Consider the following 17,494-nt stretch of genomic DNA (forward strand, 5'->3'; position numbering starts at 1 on the left):
ATATTTAAAGTTACGTTTCACGGACTTAGCTGCAGGATGCCGGCACTGTGTGTGCCATGTTCCATCAGTTCTGACTTCAAGGGATGGCGACTCAGAAATGTGTCCACAGACTTAACAGTTACTGTGTGACGCTGAGGGGTGGATAACACAACATGCAGCTTGGAGTGACGCTAGTCGAGATGTATGATATTCAGTTCATTCACCTGATCACTGGCCTAGCTGCAGCGCAACTGTATATATTGTGTAACCTGATCCATTCTTACTGTCATTGTCCTGATGCAGTGACTTATAATTCGAGCATGTTGAATACATCTACCCTTCTTGTTAACTAGTCATTTGACTGGAAAAAATAAAATACTTTTAAATGGATGTAGTGTGTTTGGTGTTTTTAATCTTTCGTAAAGCACTGGATATAAAAACAGTCCTTTAAAAAAATACACTGGCCTTCTGTACATGAGATTCGTTAAATACTGTGACTTTTTTTTTAAATGGGAAAAGGCTAAACTTTATTCTTATAAACTTAAAACACAAAAATAGAATATACTACAATAGAAAAGAAAAAAATCTGACTCCATATAAGATCTAAATACTGTGACTTTTAACATAAGCAGTAATCTTTTAAGGTTTTCTTAACTCCTGAGAGAATTATTGTGGTTTACTAGCATGTTATCTTGATGATACACTTTCATATTTTACTTTTTATGTCTTGAGTTGGCAGTGACAGTTTCAGAACAGCATGACCCAGGTCCCCAGGCCAGACCTCTGCCGGGCAAGAGCTCCGAGCCAGTGAGACCACGTCGCCGGCCAGTGCTGCAGAACAGACTGCCCTGGTCTTCCTCAGAAAGTTCTTAATGTGCGTCACTCCCTAAGTGCACCGTTAAGCTTATTTGTGTTTAAAAGTGACAAATGACATTTCTTTTTTTTCAGTCCCAGTAGGTAGGTAACATCGAGAGTTAACTCACTGTTAGACACATTTTAATAGAAAAACAAATGACTGACATTTTATACATTGCATTTTCTTCAGAAAACCTAGAGCAGAGGATCACTCATATTCCTTTAATAGTTCAACACTGCAGACTGAAAACAGGACTATTTAGAAAACAGCTGAACTTGCACATGAAGTCAGCTTCCCCTTGATCGCAGGTTTCACGGTTTCTCAGATGTCAGTACAGAGTCAAAAGCAGTGGATAAAACTTTGCAGATTGCTTGTGCTTGTTCCTACGTTAAGTGGAAAGATAAAGTAAGAGAGTTCATCAGTCTCTTCCTGAACTAAATTTGATCCTCCCAACACCTCCCCTAAACCTGCTCTTCACCGGTTTTGGAAAGTCCAGGACAAGCCTGCCCAGGCCCCGTGTTCCTTCAGAGAACTGCACATGGTAACAGGGGACCCGCAGCCTTTGGGAGGGGCCATCACGAGTCAGAACAACAAGGTACAGAAGATCAGGGCTCTGCCCGTGGAGGACACACCGCTTTCCCTCTGAACCGTGAGCTGCCCCTGGCCTAACTGCTCACAGCCCGCAGCGGGTCTGGGCAGCTGGTGGGCCCGGGGCCCGATACGCTCATTCTTTATGTCCTGTCAGGGATCAGGTGCATGGCAGAGAGCAGCTCTTCAGCCTTTCAGAAGACTAAATGGTCTCTGGTTTTGCCGATCTGTTTGATGAGTAAGACTAACCAAGGTAACTGAAAGCCTCACCAGGCTGCTGCACTGATAAACCCACAGGCTGTATTCCTCGTTGCTTGCATCTGTGGTCTTCAGAGCCAGTAAGCTTTTTCCTGCCCCGAGACCGTCGTCGTAACACACCATCCGGATGATTAAATACAGAGCGTGCCTGTGCAAGACGTCCTGCAAAAGTCAGGGCGAAGGGAGATCGCACTCCTTCCGTGTTTCTCCATCCCTCTAACTTAGCACATTTTACAGTGCAGAGTCTATCATGAGGCTTTAGACAGAGCATGTCCGTCCCTGGGTCTGGCAGAAAGTCGTTTTACAGGTTTTTTCACCCAAAGGGACATTCCGGTATGCTCAGTTAAGGGGCAATTTGCCTTTAGGATCATACCATCCTACTTAAGTTCTAGAAAGACGGAATGAGATGATCTAAGCTCAGAGTCCTGTTCTCTGTGGCAGCTTCCAAGCTGCCAACTACCCTGAATTGGCCCAGGGTCCTACTGAAATGCGTTACAGGCCAGCAATGGGGGTGTTGGCTTGGGCCCTACACACTGAAGCAAAAGCTCTTACTCATTTACCCTAGAAAACTGGTCACTTAAGACCAGCTGCCAGCAATATTTATAAACCGCTCTGCCAACAGGAGCAGACCTAACCACAGGAGGGGCCTCCCCGGCCTGACGTCCCCAATGCCTAAAAACACATTTTTTTCCCCTTTAATTAAATTACTTACATACTGATCTGATGTGGATACTTTTATACCATACTTGGAAACTCCCATAATAAATTCTTCCTCCAGAGGAACAAAAGGCAACTTTCCATCTTGCTTCAAAGTAAAAATAAATTACATGATACATGTTAAAAATTATATTCTTAATTCTGACTAGTCAATTTAGTATCTGGCCATTGCAAGCCCAAACCCTTTAAAGAATGTGAGGCCTACATACAACAGCCCAGCAGGAATTTCTCTCCAAAGAGGCAGAAGAAATCTCCCCCCCCCCCCTTTTTATAGTCCACAGATTTGACCAAAGCTCAGGTGCAGGCAGTCCGCGTGTATTGCTCTAGGTCTTTGTCTTGGTGTTAACTCTAGTTACAAACATACTTTTCACAGATCCTAGCCAGGCTGAAATATGTACATTAGTTTATACTAATGTCAGCACATTAAAGGATCAGGAAACACGCCGCAGGAACCACTTCTCTCAGCCACTTTATATCCCACTCAGGTGTTGGCTGTCTGGTTATCCCAGTGCCCCAGGGCTTCAGGCAAGTAAACACTGACGGATGGTTACTCAGCTCTCAAAAATCAGCATTTCAAGCTATTCAGAAACAAGGCCTAACTTGTCTTCTCTAAAATAAGTAAGATATTACTGGCAATCAGTAGATGTTCCATTCGGTAAAAATTTTTGTGGAACCATTTGCCTACACCAAAGAAATTCCGGTAAATGAGCTACATGCACCTACCTTAATTCTTGGGTCCTCGTGTGCAAGAGTAGCCTCTTGCCAATCAATTCTCACAGCAGGTTAAAGCAATTCCAAGAATCAGAAGATGGGATAACAGCAATGCTACGGTCAATAATGGGGTTTTGACAAGACCCGTTTCCACAGCGACGTGAGAAACTGAGCAGTCCCTAGCAGGATGGAAATAATCCTGACGCACCTTGCGGGGGAGCATTATCAGCCGCCTTTCAGTACAATACTTAGGTTAGTTGTTGCCTGCACGTTGTGGGAATGCCTTAATACTCCGAACTGAACCCTGGGATGATAATGGCGTTAGTCCAGGCTACCAAGAGTTCTCCGTTAAATGGCAGATTAGACTGGCTGACTCCCCCTCACGTGGAGGAGACTTCCTTCACGGTCACGAGGACATGAAACAGTTTATTTAATGATCCCACAACCGTGGTTTAAGAGACCATATATTCTTAAGACTAACACTGTGTAAGGGAATCTTTCCATGGCAGTAATTTCCCTTCGTTAACGAACACAAAGACAGGCAAGTCCATTTTCTAGAAACTTGAGAAGCAATTTACTAACTGTTCATAGTGTTATATCTTCTGGCTCATCCACTTCCAACACTGGTGAGGGTACACAGCTTACCATGTTTTATGCATAAACCTTTGATTTGTCTTAATTTTCCTTCATGATGGTTTTTTATCTTCTTGACTAGGATATATTTTTGAAACCCACCTCACCTCAATTCTCATTGGAAACAGGGTGTGAATAAATAGATATGATAGGCCAACACCACTCTGAGTTAGGTTATTTATTCAAAGAGTGGAAACTAGTTCAACGGAGATACGGTAAGACTTGCCAAATTGTTTTAAAGACAGACCTAGCTGTGTACCTGGTCCCCGCCCTCAGCTTCCCATTTAAATGAAGAGGTCAGTCAGCCCTAGAAAAAGTTAGAAGTGCTGTGTGACAGAAGACCTGTGTCTCTGTTCTTCTGTGACTCTGTCTCCAAGGCACCTTGTGCCTCCTCTGACCACAGCGCTCAGTGAGATTTTACCAGCAGTAAGAGCTCGGCTTCAGAAGACAGCGAAAAGACCTGGAAGAGCAGTGTCTTTCTCCAAAGCCACAGGTGCATGCCAGAATCTTTTAAAATTAAACTTTTTTTTTTTTTTTTTTTTACCTGAGCAACATCTATGTAATTTATCAGGTCTAGTGGCCCTTCGAGACTTTTTCCCTCAGAGAGTTTCAGTTTCTCGATGGCACCAACATATTTTATTCGAAATTCTGCACAGGTGTCTGAATTACTGTTGCTTTGCCCTAGAGGGGGAAGAAAAACGGCAAGTAAGACTTCGAAAGAAACAGCTGCATTGTGGGGTGTCCTCAACCCCTTCCCAACAGGAAACAGACTGTGTCATCAGAACTTAAGCTTTAATAAGAATAAAAAATTTGTAAATGCAAACTTTCTGATATAACGAGAGAGAACTTAAAACTTCACTAAACTTTTCCTCAGTGATTCACAATACACTAAATGTATAAAAACCTCAGTAGGAATAAATGAAGTATTAACAGCCTTCACTTCAAAACAAAGGAGAAAAATAAAACGTCAAAGAGATAATGACCCTTATAAATGCATATGACATTTAATTATTTTTGTTTCTTTTCCCTCTTTATCATGTGAACTTTTAACTCTTTCCTGATTCAGGAAACCTGATATACCTCCCCGATTCAGTCAGAAAAGACCAGACTTTTATTTTTTTTCTTTTAACGTAGATGGAATAATGCCAGACAGGAAGTCCCTTACATAACAGATGGTGACAAGTGGAGAACTATGTACGCCATAAATTCCAGATGGCTTTACAATATCTATCATCGGTAGTAAGGAAATACTGCATGGTTACTGCTAGATTATGTTCACTGTAATAAAAAGATGCCAACATTTTTAATACTTTAAAGGCATCCGGAATTACAGATAATAGACCTTATGCTGCGAAATTCCCTTCTGCATCTTAAGCTTTTCTCTCCTGCTTGCTTCCCACCACTTTTACAGACCGAGTAGTCCATGATCCCAAAAGGAAATTCCAGTCTATCTCTACCCACCCCCCACCCCCTTGGCAACCACAAGTCTGTATTCTATGTCTACGAGGAAAAGTGCCAGGATTTTATACAAGAAAATGAATGCAGTAGGTTTCCAACTAGACGTCAGCTAACAGGTGGGTCAGGAGCCACCTTCTGACTTCAGAAGGGCTGCTCACTTCAAGTGGCTGCATAAATGTTTCCGAGGGTCTGTGACAGACACTCCCCTTCACCGTGTGCTCCTGACGTTAATGAGCTGGCAGATCTCTGAGCAGAGGGCTCCTTGATCTCTGTAATCAGCAAGACACTGTCCCACACCCCACAAACAATATTCATTCCAGTATAATTCACTCTGCCAGTCCATTTCTGACAAAGCCATTTTGACACTCCTAAATTTCCACACACTTTTGCTCTAGGACCATTATGAGCAGTTTGCTGCAAGGCCATGGTTTTCACCAATCCTTCTGCACTCCCAACCCCCGTTCCACCAGATCGTGGCCATTTCTAAACTCTTGCAAAAATGGCAGAGCTAAGAAAGAAAACCCCCAATACGCAAGAAGCCCTTGTGCTGCCCTGGTAAATCGTAAGAACATCAGTTAACAAGACAATAAATGATCTAAGCAGTCTCCATACCTGAACTCTTGGTAGAATCCGTATCGAGGCTTGCGACGGTGCTGGACCGTGAAAGGCCCCCAAGGCTGGAATCTACAGACTGAGAAATAACAAACATAACATTAAAAAAAAATTTTTATTTAAGTACAGTCAGTTACAACGTGTCGATTTCTGGTGTACAGCACAATGCCCCGGTCACACATGTATACGCGTATATTCGTCTTCATATTCTTTTTCATTAAAAGTTACTACAAGATATTGAATATAGTTCCCTGTGCTATACGGAAGAAACTTGTTTTTTTTAATCTGTTTTTATATATAGTGGTTAACATCTGCAAATCTCCAAACTGCCAAATTTAAAACATAACGTTTTTAAACGTAATTAGAAGCACTATCTTCTTTACCATTCAAATTACTCATTTCTTACAGCTGAATCAACACATATAAAGTCAGGTCAGTTATTCAAGCAGATAGACTGTGATGGATTTTTCTAAAGACAAATTCCATAGCAAACTTCAAAAAAAAAAAAAAAAAAAAAATCCCAGCTGCTTTTCACAGCACTGTATCAGATACAGGCAGATACAGGCAGAGTCGGCGCTCTGAGTCTAAATCGAAAACACTACCTCTATCTCCTTATAAGGTACCTGTTATTTATACCGTATGTGAAAATCTACACCTGGCTTTCATGTTATCTCCACAGAAGCCAAAACGAACCCTATGCAGAAAGTGGGCAGAGAGGATTACCCTGTTTAGTGAATGAGCAAAGAGTCGCAGTGAGGCGAGGTGACTGACCCAAGGTTACATCTAGGAAACAGCCCAGATCTCTAGCCGAGGTCCCCGAATTCCCATCCAGAACCCCTGCAATGACTCCAACGACTACCTGGCCCACAACAGGTAACACAGGCCGAGGGCGGGCCAGAGTGCAACTGTCAGTGTGAATTACAAAGGAAAACTAACAAAACTGTCGAGCAAAATTCAAAGAATCACACGTTAGTGTAGTCTGTTCTACAGCATCACTCTCTCAATGTGCTTAATTTTTTAGAAATAACACTGGAAACTTCTGATTAAAAAAGTTAGTCACTCATTTACACTTCAAATCAAAATTAAATTTTAAAAGTACACTGAAATTTTTTAAACATTTAAGAAGTGAATCAAGGTGAATGTAAAAATGAATCAAGTCTTAAATATTACTTCTTTCTTTTTTTAATAATTACACTTCTCGGAATCTAATCTAAAATAAAAGCAGAGCTGTACACACAGAGATGTTCAGCATCATATCTGTATGGTACTGAGAAATTGGAAAAGACCTAAATATTCAATGGGTGAGAGAAAGGAGTTGGAATTAAGAAGCTGTTACAAATTCAGGCTGGCTTCTGGGAAGCGAGTAACAGAGTGCTTTTTGTGCTTCAAACTACCCCCTGCAGAGGAAAACGCCAGAACCCAGTGACCCTCTGAACAAGGAAAGCAGGAAGGCAGAAACTGGCCTATTTCCCCCGGGTTCAGAATTACAACAGCAAAAGCTTACGTCATCCTAGAACACAGACCTAACAGTCACAGGTCTGCTGAGAAGCCCCTCAGGGCTCACCATCACCTTCGGGGTAAGACACGTGACCCCTCCTGCCACACTCCAGCCCGGCCCCGCACCTGCCTGAGTCAGCAAGGTCCTTCAGGAATCAGAATATGGGCTCTGGTTCTGCTCTGTGAGCAGCAAGTCAATAAATCTCCCTTTATCCATTTTTTGATCTAGAAAACAGGAAGCTGGGCCTGGCCACTGATTCCCTGGCTGAGGTCCTCACACTTAAGGTAACTCCCTGACTAGCTTCAGGAGTTCAAAAACCTTAAAGAAGACTGTTCATTTCCCCATTGCAAGCCTGCACAGGATTCCTCCACTGTCAGGTTTCTGTGCTTTTGGCTCGGTGCTGACAGCTCAGTGACCACATGCTGCTCTTGCTGGAAGTCCCGAGTGGCAGTCTTGTGCCCTTCCTGCACTGAGTGGGGCTGTCATCACTCAGTGTGCTGCCCCCGGGCCAGAGAGAGGGTCTCTGGAGGGGGGCACCCCCTCCGTGCACCGGGCCACAGGCCCTCCTCCTGCCTCACCAAGTCCTGGCACTAAGCACACACGTCTTTCAAAAGTGAGAGCTCACGAGGGTGCAGGATGATAAAAAGGCTCTTATAGTAAAGATGTGGGCACCAGGAGGCTCAGTCCAGTGGACCAGGACTCAGGAATCTGAGGGCCCCGCACACTCAAACACTCGACTCCACTAGGCTTCCAGTCACGGCGTTGCCTCACTAGCCAACTGACTCCGTTTCGTAAACAGAACTATAGTTACGCACACACGCATCACGACCCGAAAAGTCAAGAGATCCAGCTCCTTAACTGCCTGCAATTTCTATCAAGTACAAAATTTTTAAAAATCAGTTTTTCAGTGAGACCATTCAAAGGGCCTGTCCCACCTAGGTTGGCGGATTTAAGAATTTAAGAAAATCTACCAAAACAAAATTAAATCAAGCACAGAATGTGTCTCGAGTGCAAGAAAACGAATGTTATGAACATCCGGTTTGAAGACTACCAGCAGGCCTGCTGTGCGTAGTCCCCCTTCTGCGGTGTCAGAAAGAACAGAATTCCCGCCGCTTTGCGGTTCTGTCCCCGAGTCCCCTGCCCCTACCTTGCTCTTAGTACTGATCTCACTACTCTGGGAGCTGCTGCTGCTGTGGCGCTTTTTGCCTTTCCGGAACATCTTCCACCATAGCTTGGTCCACAGGCGCTGCCCTGGAAACACAAACGTTGTTTAGATAGATTAAGAAAAGCAACTTTAAATAATTTTACGCATAATAGGAACAAAAATAAATAAAGCCCAGCAATTCCTTCCAGTTCCACGGCATGTTCCTTTTACTTAAAACTAAATATTTTCCGTTGACCACAAAATTTAGACACTGTTCTTTTTCATCCTTTTTCTCTTTTTGAATCACAAAAGTCTACCCCGATGAACCAAAAAGGCAGAAGCCTTCTTCTCATATAAGGAAGTGTGAAAAGCCCTGTTCAGAATTAACAGACATATGTGATCTAGTTCTCAAAATATTCAAGTGCCTTACTTCTCTTTAGTCAATTCAAGACATTAGTAAAACACGTGACATAATTAGTTTACCAACCAAGATACTGAGATTCGGTTACTGTCTCCAGTACACGGTCTGTAAACAGCTGGCTGAGAACAGAAGGAATCGGTACCTCTCGGAAATGGGCATTTTTCCTGAAGTCTCAAGTTATCTTTAGGTAAAAGCTGACAGAAGAACATCGCCAGGTGCTGGCTCTCACCTCCTGGTTCCCGTAAGGCCAGGGCAGGAGGTGACCTTAAGTTGCCCAGAGTCTGTCTTATATATATCTTTCTTTAATTTTTATTTTTTTTAATTGAAGTACCGTCAGTTATAACGTGTCGATTTCTGGTGCACAGCACAATGTCCCAGTCATGCATATACATACATATATTCGTTTTCATATTCTTTTTTTTTAAATGAATGATTTATCCTGGCCCTTTTCATAGGGGCACATAGATTATACTTGGAAAATTGCTAACTAGCCAGCGTCATGTTTCCGAGTTCCAGTACTTTCAAGTACACTGTCTCACTTTATCCTCACAGCAACCTGGTGACACATTCATCCGTCCCAGGTGTTTCCTGAGGGTCGTGTGTGCCACACACCCTGCTGGGGCTCTGGGCCCCACCCTCAAGGGATGTACAGAAGGTAGCTTAGAACCTGCAGTTGATAGACGAGGGAACTGTTACTCACCTTTCAGGAGGGTTTATGAGTAGATAACCTAATAGATGTTCACTAAAAATTGGATCCTACAGAGGGAATAAGGGAGCTTACTACAGAATCGAAGATGATTTTATTGTTTTCGAAGGTTCCACAGATAGCAGTCTACACAGATAGCTTCCTTTCATTCTGACATGGTCAGTTCTTGTCAGAAAAACAATGTACCTGGTGAAGGAGAAAGAAGAAAGAATAAGTCACAGGGTGCTCAGTAACTGTCCAACGAAGCTTCTCCCACTGAATCTGGAGACCCTGCTCTTAAGTCCACTCACCAGGGTCTGACTTTAGGCCACTTACCCAAGACTGACTCCTGGGCCCAAGCTTTTTAATCAGCCCCATTATCCAATTTATTTCTGTATTTTTGCTTAACTTGTGGAGCAGCAAGAATATCTGATTGATTCATTCACTCCTGAGTTGCCGATGAGCATCCACCAGTTGCTGGGGACACATCAGCGAGTAAGATAGGCCTCAGATATCAGGGAGCTCATTTTTAGGGGGAAGAGACGGACCAACAAGCAAACCAAATATAAAACCCATTATTAGGAAACAGTAATGTCTATGAGAGGAACTAAAGCAAGATAAGAAGATCGAGAGCGATTAAAGGAAGGGGTGACTATTTCAGATAGAAAAAGATGTTCTGAGGAAGTGAGAGTTGAGCCCTGAGCAACGTGGGAGCAGCCATGAACGTGGAGGAGAAGCAGTATGAGTGGAGGGCAAAGCAAGTGCAAAGGTCCTGAGGAATCACGTCTGACATAGGGACCAGTGAGAGGCCAACTCAACTAAGGCAGGATGACAGGTGAAAAAGATCACAGGGCTGGCAGGCCACGGCAAAAGTTGGGGGTTTATTTTGGGTTTCACAGGAAGACTCAAGAGGATTTTAAAAAGCAGTCAAATGATGTGATCAGATTTGTTTTAGAAAGATGACTGCCTGCTGGGTAGGGCGTAGGACAAGAGGAGAAAGAGAGAGACTACTTGGAAGGCTACTGTGGATAATTTGTTGCGAACGACGGCCTTGTCATCACAGCAAACTTTTCAGTTAGAAAGAAAAGGCAAGAGAGCTTAATCCAAGGTCTGCACAAAACTGGGTTAACCTAGCAGAATAAAGTACCATGTTAGCAGTCTCTGATGGGTTAAAATGTTGGTGTATAGTCTATATAAACACATTATATTTTAAGTATATATAAATGCTACTTATATAACAATTTTAAATATGATTTTTTAAATTTGATACTACTGTTATGAAATCCTGAAGCATCTCTTCAAATCCCTAGAATACTAGAATGATTTGAAAATCACTATAGTATATTATAAGGCCCTTTGCAACTCAAGACTCTCTTTTCATCATCAAACTAGGAGCTTAAGGGAAAAGCATTTATTAAAGCTTTGTTATCTGCTACTTTGTTGATGCATGTTCTTAATTAAGTACATCATTCTTCTCTCTAAATTATTCATACATAAAAATGAGGCCAAAGATACTGTCATTTGGATGTTCCACATATTCATCAAACGCAAAAATGTCTAAAGCAGAACCCATCATCTTCCCCTCCATACCAGCTTCTCCCGGCTCCTCTCCCTTTCAGGAAATTACATTGTTTCTGCATGAAACGGGGAAATCAGGGACTCCTCTCTGTCCTCCAGCCCCCACATCCAATCAAGCCCAAGATTCACTGAATACACCACCCGAAGTGACCCCTTATCATCACAGACTACTGCTACATATAAATACTTTCTCATTATCTGATGAAAGCAATGTACCCTTAACCCATAAAAACACATAGTTTGGAATGCAAAATTTAAGGAAATTTATAAGCCCCCAGGAGATATTTCACAGATGTGAGCCGTTGTCCCAGCCAGACTCTGCCACTTCAAATCTATCACCAAGCTCTATCCAAAATGATTTCTTTAAAACTCAAGTCAGATGCCACTAACCTGCTTAAACTCTTTCGCTGGATCCCAAAGCTAGAGACTGAAGTCAAAGCTCTTTGCCGGGACATGCAAGGTCCTCCATAACCCGGCCCTATCTACCTCTCCAGTCTCATCTTCCACTACCAGCTTCACACTTAACGCAAAACTGCTTGCGGTTGTCAGCGTGCATGGTGCTCCGTGTTTCCACGCTGTGCTCCCGCCAGTCCCGCTGCCTGGAGTGCCCTTCCACCCACTATTCACTCAGTCTAACGACAGCCGCCTTTCAAGACTCAGTTAATGGCTGCATCTTTTGGAAGCCTCTCTTGAATCTCCAGGCTGGGCTAAGGGATGTCTTTCACAGCTTGAGTTTATACCCTCATCTTAGCATGAGTCTGCTACTGCCTGCTTTTAACTATCTCACTCTGAACCTGAACTCCTCAAAGGCGGCGGCGGGGGGGTGGAGGGGGGTGGGGGGGTGGCGGCTAGGTCACTCAGCTCTGTATACTCAACGCCTGCCACAGCCTGGCAGAGGACATGCTTAATGAACTGGAGAACTTTCTTGTGAGATAACACCCAGATGACAACTCCCACATAGTGAGCGCCTACCGTGTGCCGCCCAGTACTAGGTGCCATATGTACCTCTGACCCTGTCTACTGACCAGCAAGGCTGCAGTATTACAGCCCTTTCAAATGAAGCAGCCAAAGCTCAAAGTTTATTAAGCCGCTTGCGAAAGGTCACCAGGCTAATAGTGGGTGGGGCAAAGTTTGGAACTTGGTCGAGCTGGCTCCAAAGCTCTCCCTACACCCCAGCGTGGTCCCCTGGTATTCTTCGCTGTTGCGGAGCGCTCGCCACGTGCTAGTGCGCCTGATGACAGTAAACAAAACAGACACAATCCCGCCCACCCTGTGCAGCGGGGGAAGAGGGTGAAGCCCCAAGGGATGGGGAAACCAACAGGAGCCCGCACAAAGAGTGGGCGCTCGTCACCGCTCCTCGAATCAGAGCCTGACACGGGGAGCAGCCCCGCGGATGCTCCCCACTCCGTCACCCTTCCGACGGAACCCATCCACACACCGCATCGGTTCTCATCGGAGCTGCAGTCCCTCCCCAGACAGGGACTGGGCACTGGGGCACTGCCTCCTCCCGCAGGCCCAGGCCCGCTCCTTCGCTCCCGCTGCCCGCCCGCGCCGCCTCGGGGCCTGGGTCCCCCACCCAGGGAAGGCGGGTCCCGGCGGAGATTGCGCGGCCCCACCCATCCGCTCCACCGCGGGGCTCCCCGCCGGCGCCGCCCTCGGGGTCCCGGTTCCCGGCCAGGTCCAGGCAGGGCGCGGCGAGGGCTGGGGTCTCACCTCACAGCCGCCTCGGGTCGGGGTCAGACACCCACAGCCCCGGCAGCCAGAGCCGCAACGGCCACTCCCGTTCTAATTCCAGCGCCAGCTTTTCCGCCCCCGTGGCCCAGCCCTCCGGGCCCCGCCTCCGAAGCCTCGCGCAGGCGCAGTCCTGACCCCGCCCCAGGTTCCTGGACCCAGAGTGGGGAGGAGCCTCGCGAGCCCAGTTCTCCGCCCGGAAGTCGGAGGGAGGAGCCTAGGGTCGCGGGCGCCGTGGTGCCGGAAGTTGTGCTCTAAGTGGTTGAGGTTCTTTCTTTGGTTCCCTGTGGCTGCTCTTCCAGTTTAGAGACTCCGGCGACCTGTTTGTTCCTCATCCCCTCTTCGCCTTCAGACTTCTGAGATGTCTGCGATTCCTGCGGAGGAGAGTGACCAGCTGCTGATCCGACCCCTGTAAGGGACCAGCGAGAGACGGAATGCAGCCACGGCTGTGAGGCGAGGAGGGTAACCGGATGGTTGGCTTCCTCAGTCGCCCCGACGCCAGCACGCCTCGGCAGCCTGCCCTGGGTCCGCAGTTGCGGGCCAGGCCTCTCCGGCTGAAGGGGTTTGGAGAACTGTTGATCGGAAGGGGCCTGCTAGGTTGAATGGGATTTTGCTTTTTCTTCAGTCTCAAGGGAGGAGAATATGTTGGAATTGGAGGGCGAGGGGAAATGGTTTAAGGAGCCGCTTGGCGTTTTCATATGCACCAAAGAGTAGCAGTCTCTAAGGGAACCGGTGATGCTGAGGATGGCAGAGGAGATGAGGATCTGGATAAGGCTGTAGCAGTGCGAGGAAGAACTAAGTCTGTTTCTTACCTCCAGGACTTGATATTTTTCAAGATGTGAAACACGAAATAAACTAGGGACTTGATGTAAGTTCCATTCAGAACTCAAACTCTAGGAGAATAAGGAAGGTGGAAAGTCGGAGAGGAGAAAAAGCAGAGGTGTTAAGGACGAAAATCTCAGCCCTTGATTGTCCGTGAGAAGGCTAGCCTTTAATTGGAAATGGCCACCTTACAGATCTGGAACACTGCTTAGAAAGGGAAATACAAATGTGGGCAGCTTATTCTATAAACGAGCAGTTTGAATCCACAAACATGTTTATTGTTAGATATGAGTTAGCACCACACGAACGTGTGCGTTTTTCAAAAGGTAGAAAGTATCTCCTTTACACCTTCATTTAATAAGGACTCGGTGAGCACCTACTGGGGACAGAACACAAGTTTACCACTGCTTAGTTCACACCTGTCCTCTCTCCCTGTATTCAGCAAGCACTGAGCAAGCGTCAAGCACCACACTAGGCACTGGGGATACAAATAAGACAGAGGGCTGAGTTAAGTGAATTCACCCTTTTGGAGGGAATTGCAGTGCCAGGTGCAAAGTACTGGAGTGATAGTTTGGAATAATAGCAAACCGTTACTTTGGAGTCAGACTTGAAATCTAATCTATACTTGATTACTAGGACAGCAACCTCACTGAACCCATTTCCTCATGTGGAAATAATATAGCAACACTTAACTGTGTTGAGTAAAGCTCATGGTAGGTGCTCAATCAATGGTGATTACTGTAAGAGTACAGGTAGGTATTGCACTGAGGCCAAGGAATAGGGAATTCCAACAGAGTGAGATGAGAATGCCATCTCCTGCGTCCTGGAAAACATGACGCATGAGCTGAGTCCTAAAGAATGAGTAGGAATTAAAGACAGCTGAAGTGTGGGGGTGAGGATGTTCCAGGTGGAGAAAGTGGCACGTGTGAGGATGAGAGGTCACTGGTTTGTGGCCAGAATCCTCATGGCTGCAGCCAAAAGACTAGCACATGAGATGGTAGAGGCTGTCGGGGTCCAGTTTATGAAGGACCTTGTATACAGACTAAGGATTTGGGGTCTTTATTGCCAGTTATAAGGAGCCAAGGAGGGATTTTAAGCAAGGATGGGATGTGGTGGGAATTAGGTTTTAGGGAAGATTGAAGATGCTCCTAGCAGCAGTGTAGCAGATGAAAGGGTGGTTTAATTGGGGAGAATTCAGTAGGATGAAATTGAAATAATCCAAGTGATAAGCAATGAGAGCCTAGAATGAGTGAAATGAGCACTAGTGGTTTGGAAAGAGGTTTGAGAGTGTAAGGAAGTGAAATCTAGAGCATTGTAACTGATCAGATATCTTGGAAGGGGCAGTTGTGGGGAGGGAAGGCAGGGCAGAAAGGAGTGTTAGGGCGAGTCCGATTCCTAGGTTGGATACCTGGTAAATGATCGTGTTATCACTCAACGAGCATAGGAGATGGGGCAGGTCTGGGTAAACTTGAGAGTTTCGTTGTTTAATAATAGCCTTATGGAGATTGAATTCACATCAGCACTCATTTAAAGTGTACAAAGCAATGGTTCTTTAATATATACACAGTTTTACAACTATCACCACTATCTAATTCCGGAACATTTTTGTCATTCCAAAAAGAAGTCCGTACATCCATTTCCCCCCAGCTTCCCCAGCCCTAGGCAACCACTGATCTACTTTCCCTCTCTACAGAGTATCCTGTTTTGCACGTTTCCTATAGATGGGTTACAATATGTAACCTTCTGTGACTGGCTTATTTCATTTAGCATAATGTTTCCAAGGTTCATGATTTGGGACTTTTTATTCATATTTCTTGAGATTTACTGCATGTCAGGCACTGTAGGTATACAGTGGTGAATGGAACAGACAATGTCTCTGCTGTTAGGAGCTTTCATTTTAATAGTGAGAAACAAGCCATAAATAAGTAGATCCAATAACTTCATGTAGTTGTGTTATGATAGAACGATGTGAAGGGCAGATGAGGTGACATTCGAACTAAGACCCAAAGGATACGAAGGAGCCAGTTTGTAAATATCTGGGGGCAGAGCACTCTAGGAAGAAAGAGCAAGGGCAAGAGACTTGAGGTGCAAGTTTGTTTGGCATATTTGAGTATAAAGTGCCTGTGAGGTGTCCCAGTGGAGATACCAACTCCAGGTGACTATTAGAGGTCTGGAATTCAAGGGAACAATCTGGGCTACAAATACAGATTTGGAAATCAGCAAATGTGAAAATGAAGATCAGGAAAACTGAGAAGAGGGCCAAGGAGAGAACCCTCAGAATATCAGCATTGGAAGGATGGGCAGAAGCAGCTGAATGAAGGAAACTAAGGCAGAAAACCAGCAGGACAGCAGGAGAGCATGAAGTCGGAGGAGGGATGACGTGCTGCCAGGCAGAATGAGTTAGACGAGGACTAACAAGGGCTGTTTGCTCTCAGCAACAAAGAGCTGCTTTGCAAGGAGGATTTCAGAAGAGTAGTTGGTAAAAAGCCAGACTGCAGTGGGTTGAGGGGAGATGAGGAAATAGAGGCAGAGAGTGTGCACAGCTTTTAGAAGCGGGCAGAGAAAAGGAATAAAGTGGAAACTAAAGGAAATTTGAATGAAAGGATTTTAATTTGGGGATGGGCATGACTGGCCTGTTAAAACACCGATGACCAAGAGAGGACAGGGAAAAGCCAGTGATGTAGCAGGAGTCAGTTCCTCCGAAGGAGGGAGTGTGCAGAATGTAGAACCATGGTGGGAAGATTAGCCTTAGAAAGGTCCCTGTACAGGAGAAGTGGAAGGAAAGATGCAGATGGGTCGGTAAGTGAAGTGGAGGAAATTGACAAGTGGACAGCATAATTTTTTCATGCAGAGAAAGCCCAGGCTTCTAGTGGAACAGGACTGAGGGCTGGAAAATTTAGGAGAGAAAGTTTGAGATAGTTACTACACTAACTGTAGGAGAAACAGAACTAGGGACACTCTTAAGAGGGAATGTCCTAGGTTCAATCCCCAGTACCTCCATTAAAATAAATAAGTAAATAAATGGAAACCACCCCCCAACACACACACACACACACACACACACACACACACACACACACACACACACACACACACACACACACACACACACACACACACACACACACACGAAGCCTAGAGGCCAGTTAAAATGGAAGGCCAGGAATTCTTGGTATCACCACAGTGGTTTGATTTTCTTTATCTGCATCCTCTGACGTAGGACCTTGTTTTGAAGATAGATGCATCTGATGCCTGTCTCTTAGTAGACAACGAGTTCTTGAGGTCAGGTTCCTGGTATCGGACATTTCCATATGCTGGGTACTTAATACAGTGCTTGGCAAACAGTAACTGCTTAGCGAGTGAGTGTGCTCGTTGTGAGCTAGAAATGGGGAAAGGCATCGAAGAAGGTGAGGGATTTGAAAAACAGGTGAGGTTTCACTTAAAGCCTTCTGGTAATTGGAAGATAAGTCTGTTTTATTAATATAAGAAGAAGGGGAAGTTGTGTAAGTCCTTGGTATAAAATATAATGAAATAACAGGATGTAGAAGGAAAAGAGACAGATTCACAGGTATGAATAAGATAAGCCTACTTAAACTTAAGCTATTTGGTAAGTGTGTATTATCTTTTAAAAAAATGAAAGAATATTGAAGTGCTTATGGGTTTACACTTAAGTGCTCATTCTAAAAGTGTCATTGAATAATTTAATCACCACTAGTTTACATTTTAAATACATCATAGTTTAACCCTAACATTCAGAAGGTTGGATTTAACCTTTGAGCTTCTTGGTTCTAAATCACCCTCTC

At 44.9% G+C, this 17,494-nt stretch overlaps 2 protein-coding genes across 8 annotated transcripts in view; one reads left to right on the forward strand and one right to left on the reverse strand.

Annotated features, from left to right (window-relative positions):
- Nucleotides 1–958: 958 nt before the first annotated feature.
- Nucleotides 959–13,003, reverse strand: ITGB1BP1 (integrin subunit beta 1 binding protein 1). 2 transcript variants are annotated; one of them, XM_032497003.1, is made up of 8 exons: nucleotides 12,852–13,003; nucleotides 9,576–9,767; nucleotides 8,458–8,561; nucleotides 5,813–5,891; nucleotides 4,287–4,423; nucleotides 2,394–2,486; nucleotides 1,673–1,843; nucleotides 959–1,218 (listed from the first exon to the last, which is right to left on the reverse strand). In XM_032497003.1, the coding sequence occupies exons 3-8, from the start codon at nucleotides 8,527–8,529 to the stop codon at nucleotides 1,147–1,149; spliced, it is 624 nt and encodes a 207-aa protein (XP_032352894.1). In that variant the 5' UTR covers nucleotides 8,530–8,561; nucleotides 9,576–9,767; nucleotides 12,852–13,003; the 3' UTR covers nucleotides 959–1,146. The 2 variants fall into 2 exon arrangements, with proteins under 2 accessions (XP_032352894.1, XP_032352895.1); XM_032497004.1 differs by having other exon boundaries at nucleotides 1,694–1,843; nucleotides 12,852–13,001.
- Nucleotides 13,004–13,063: 60 nt separating this feature from the next.
- Nucleotides 13,064–17,494, forward strand: part of CPSF3 (cleavage and polyadenylation specific factor 3) — a 31,945-nt gene continuing 27,514 nt past the window's right edge. The window contains exon 1 of one of the 6 annotated variants that reach the window (XM_006191846.2): nucleotides 13,064–13,280. In XM_006191846.2, the coding sequence (XP_006191908.1) occupies nucleotides 13,231–13,280 (50 nt within the window). In that variant the 5' untranslated portion in view covers nucleotides 13,064–13,230. Of the gene's footprint in view, nucleotides 13,467–13,486; nucleotides 13,738–17,494 lie in introns of those variants that run through there. The other 5 variants (XM_014565321.2, XM_032496997.1, XM_014565324.2 and 2 more) reach the window with 5 other exon arrangements.

This window comes from Camelus ferus, chromosome 15, assembly GCF_009834535.1.
Source record: "Camelus ferus isolate YT-003-E chromosome 15, BCGSAC_Cfer_1.0, whole genome shotgun sequence".
Lineage (NCBI taxonomy): Eukaryota > Metazoa > Chordata > Mammalia > Artiodactyla > Camelidae > Camelus > Camelus ferus.

Bases quoted from the DNA above. Each gene is read 5' to 3' on its own strand.
- ITGB1BP1 (XM_032497003.1), bottom strand. From the start codon at position 8,529: ATGTTCCGGAAAGGCAAAAAGCGCCACAGCAGCAGCAGCTCCCAGAGT. The intron at 4,424-5,812 runs GTATGGAGACTG...TTCCCCCTCTAG, and splicing joins GGATTCTACCAAGAGTTCAG to GGCAAAGCAACAGTAATTCA. The intron at 2,487-4,286 runs GTAAAAAAAAAA...TTTACTTTGAAG, and splicing joins ATTACATAGATGTTGCTCAG to CAAGATGGAAAGTTGCCTTT.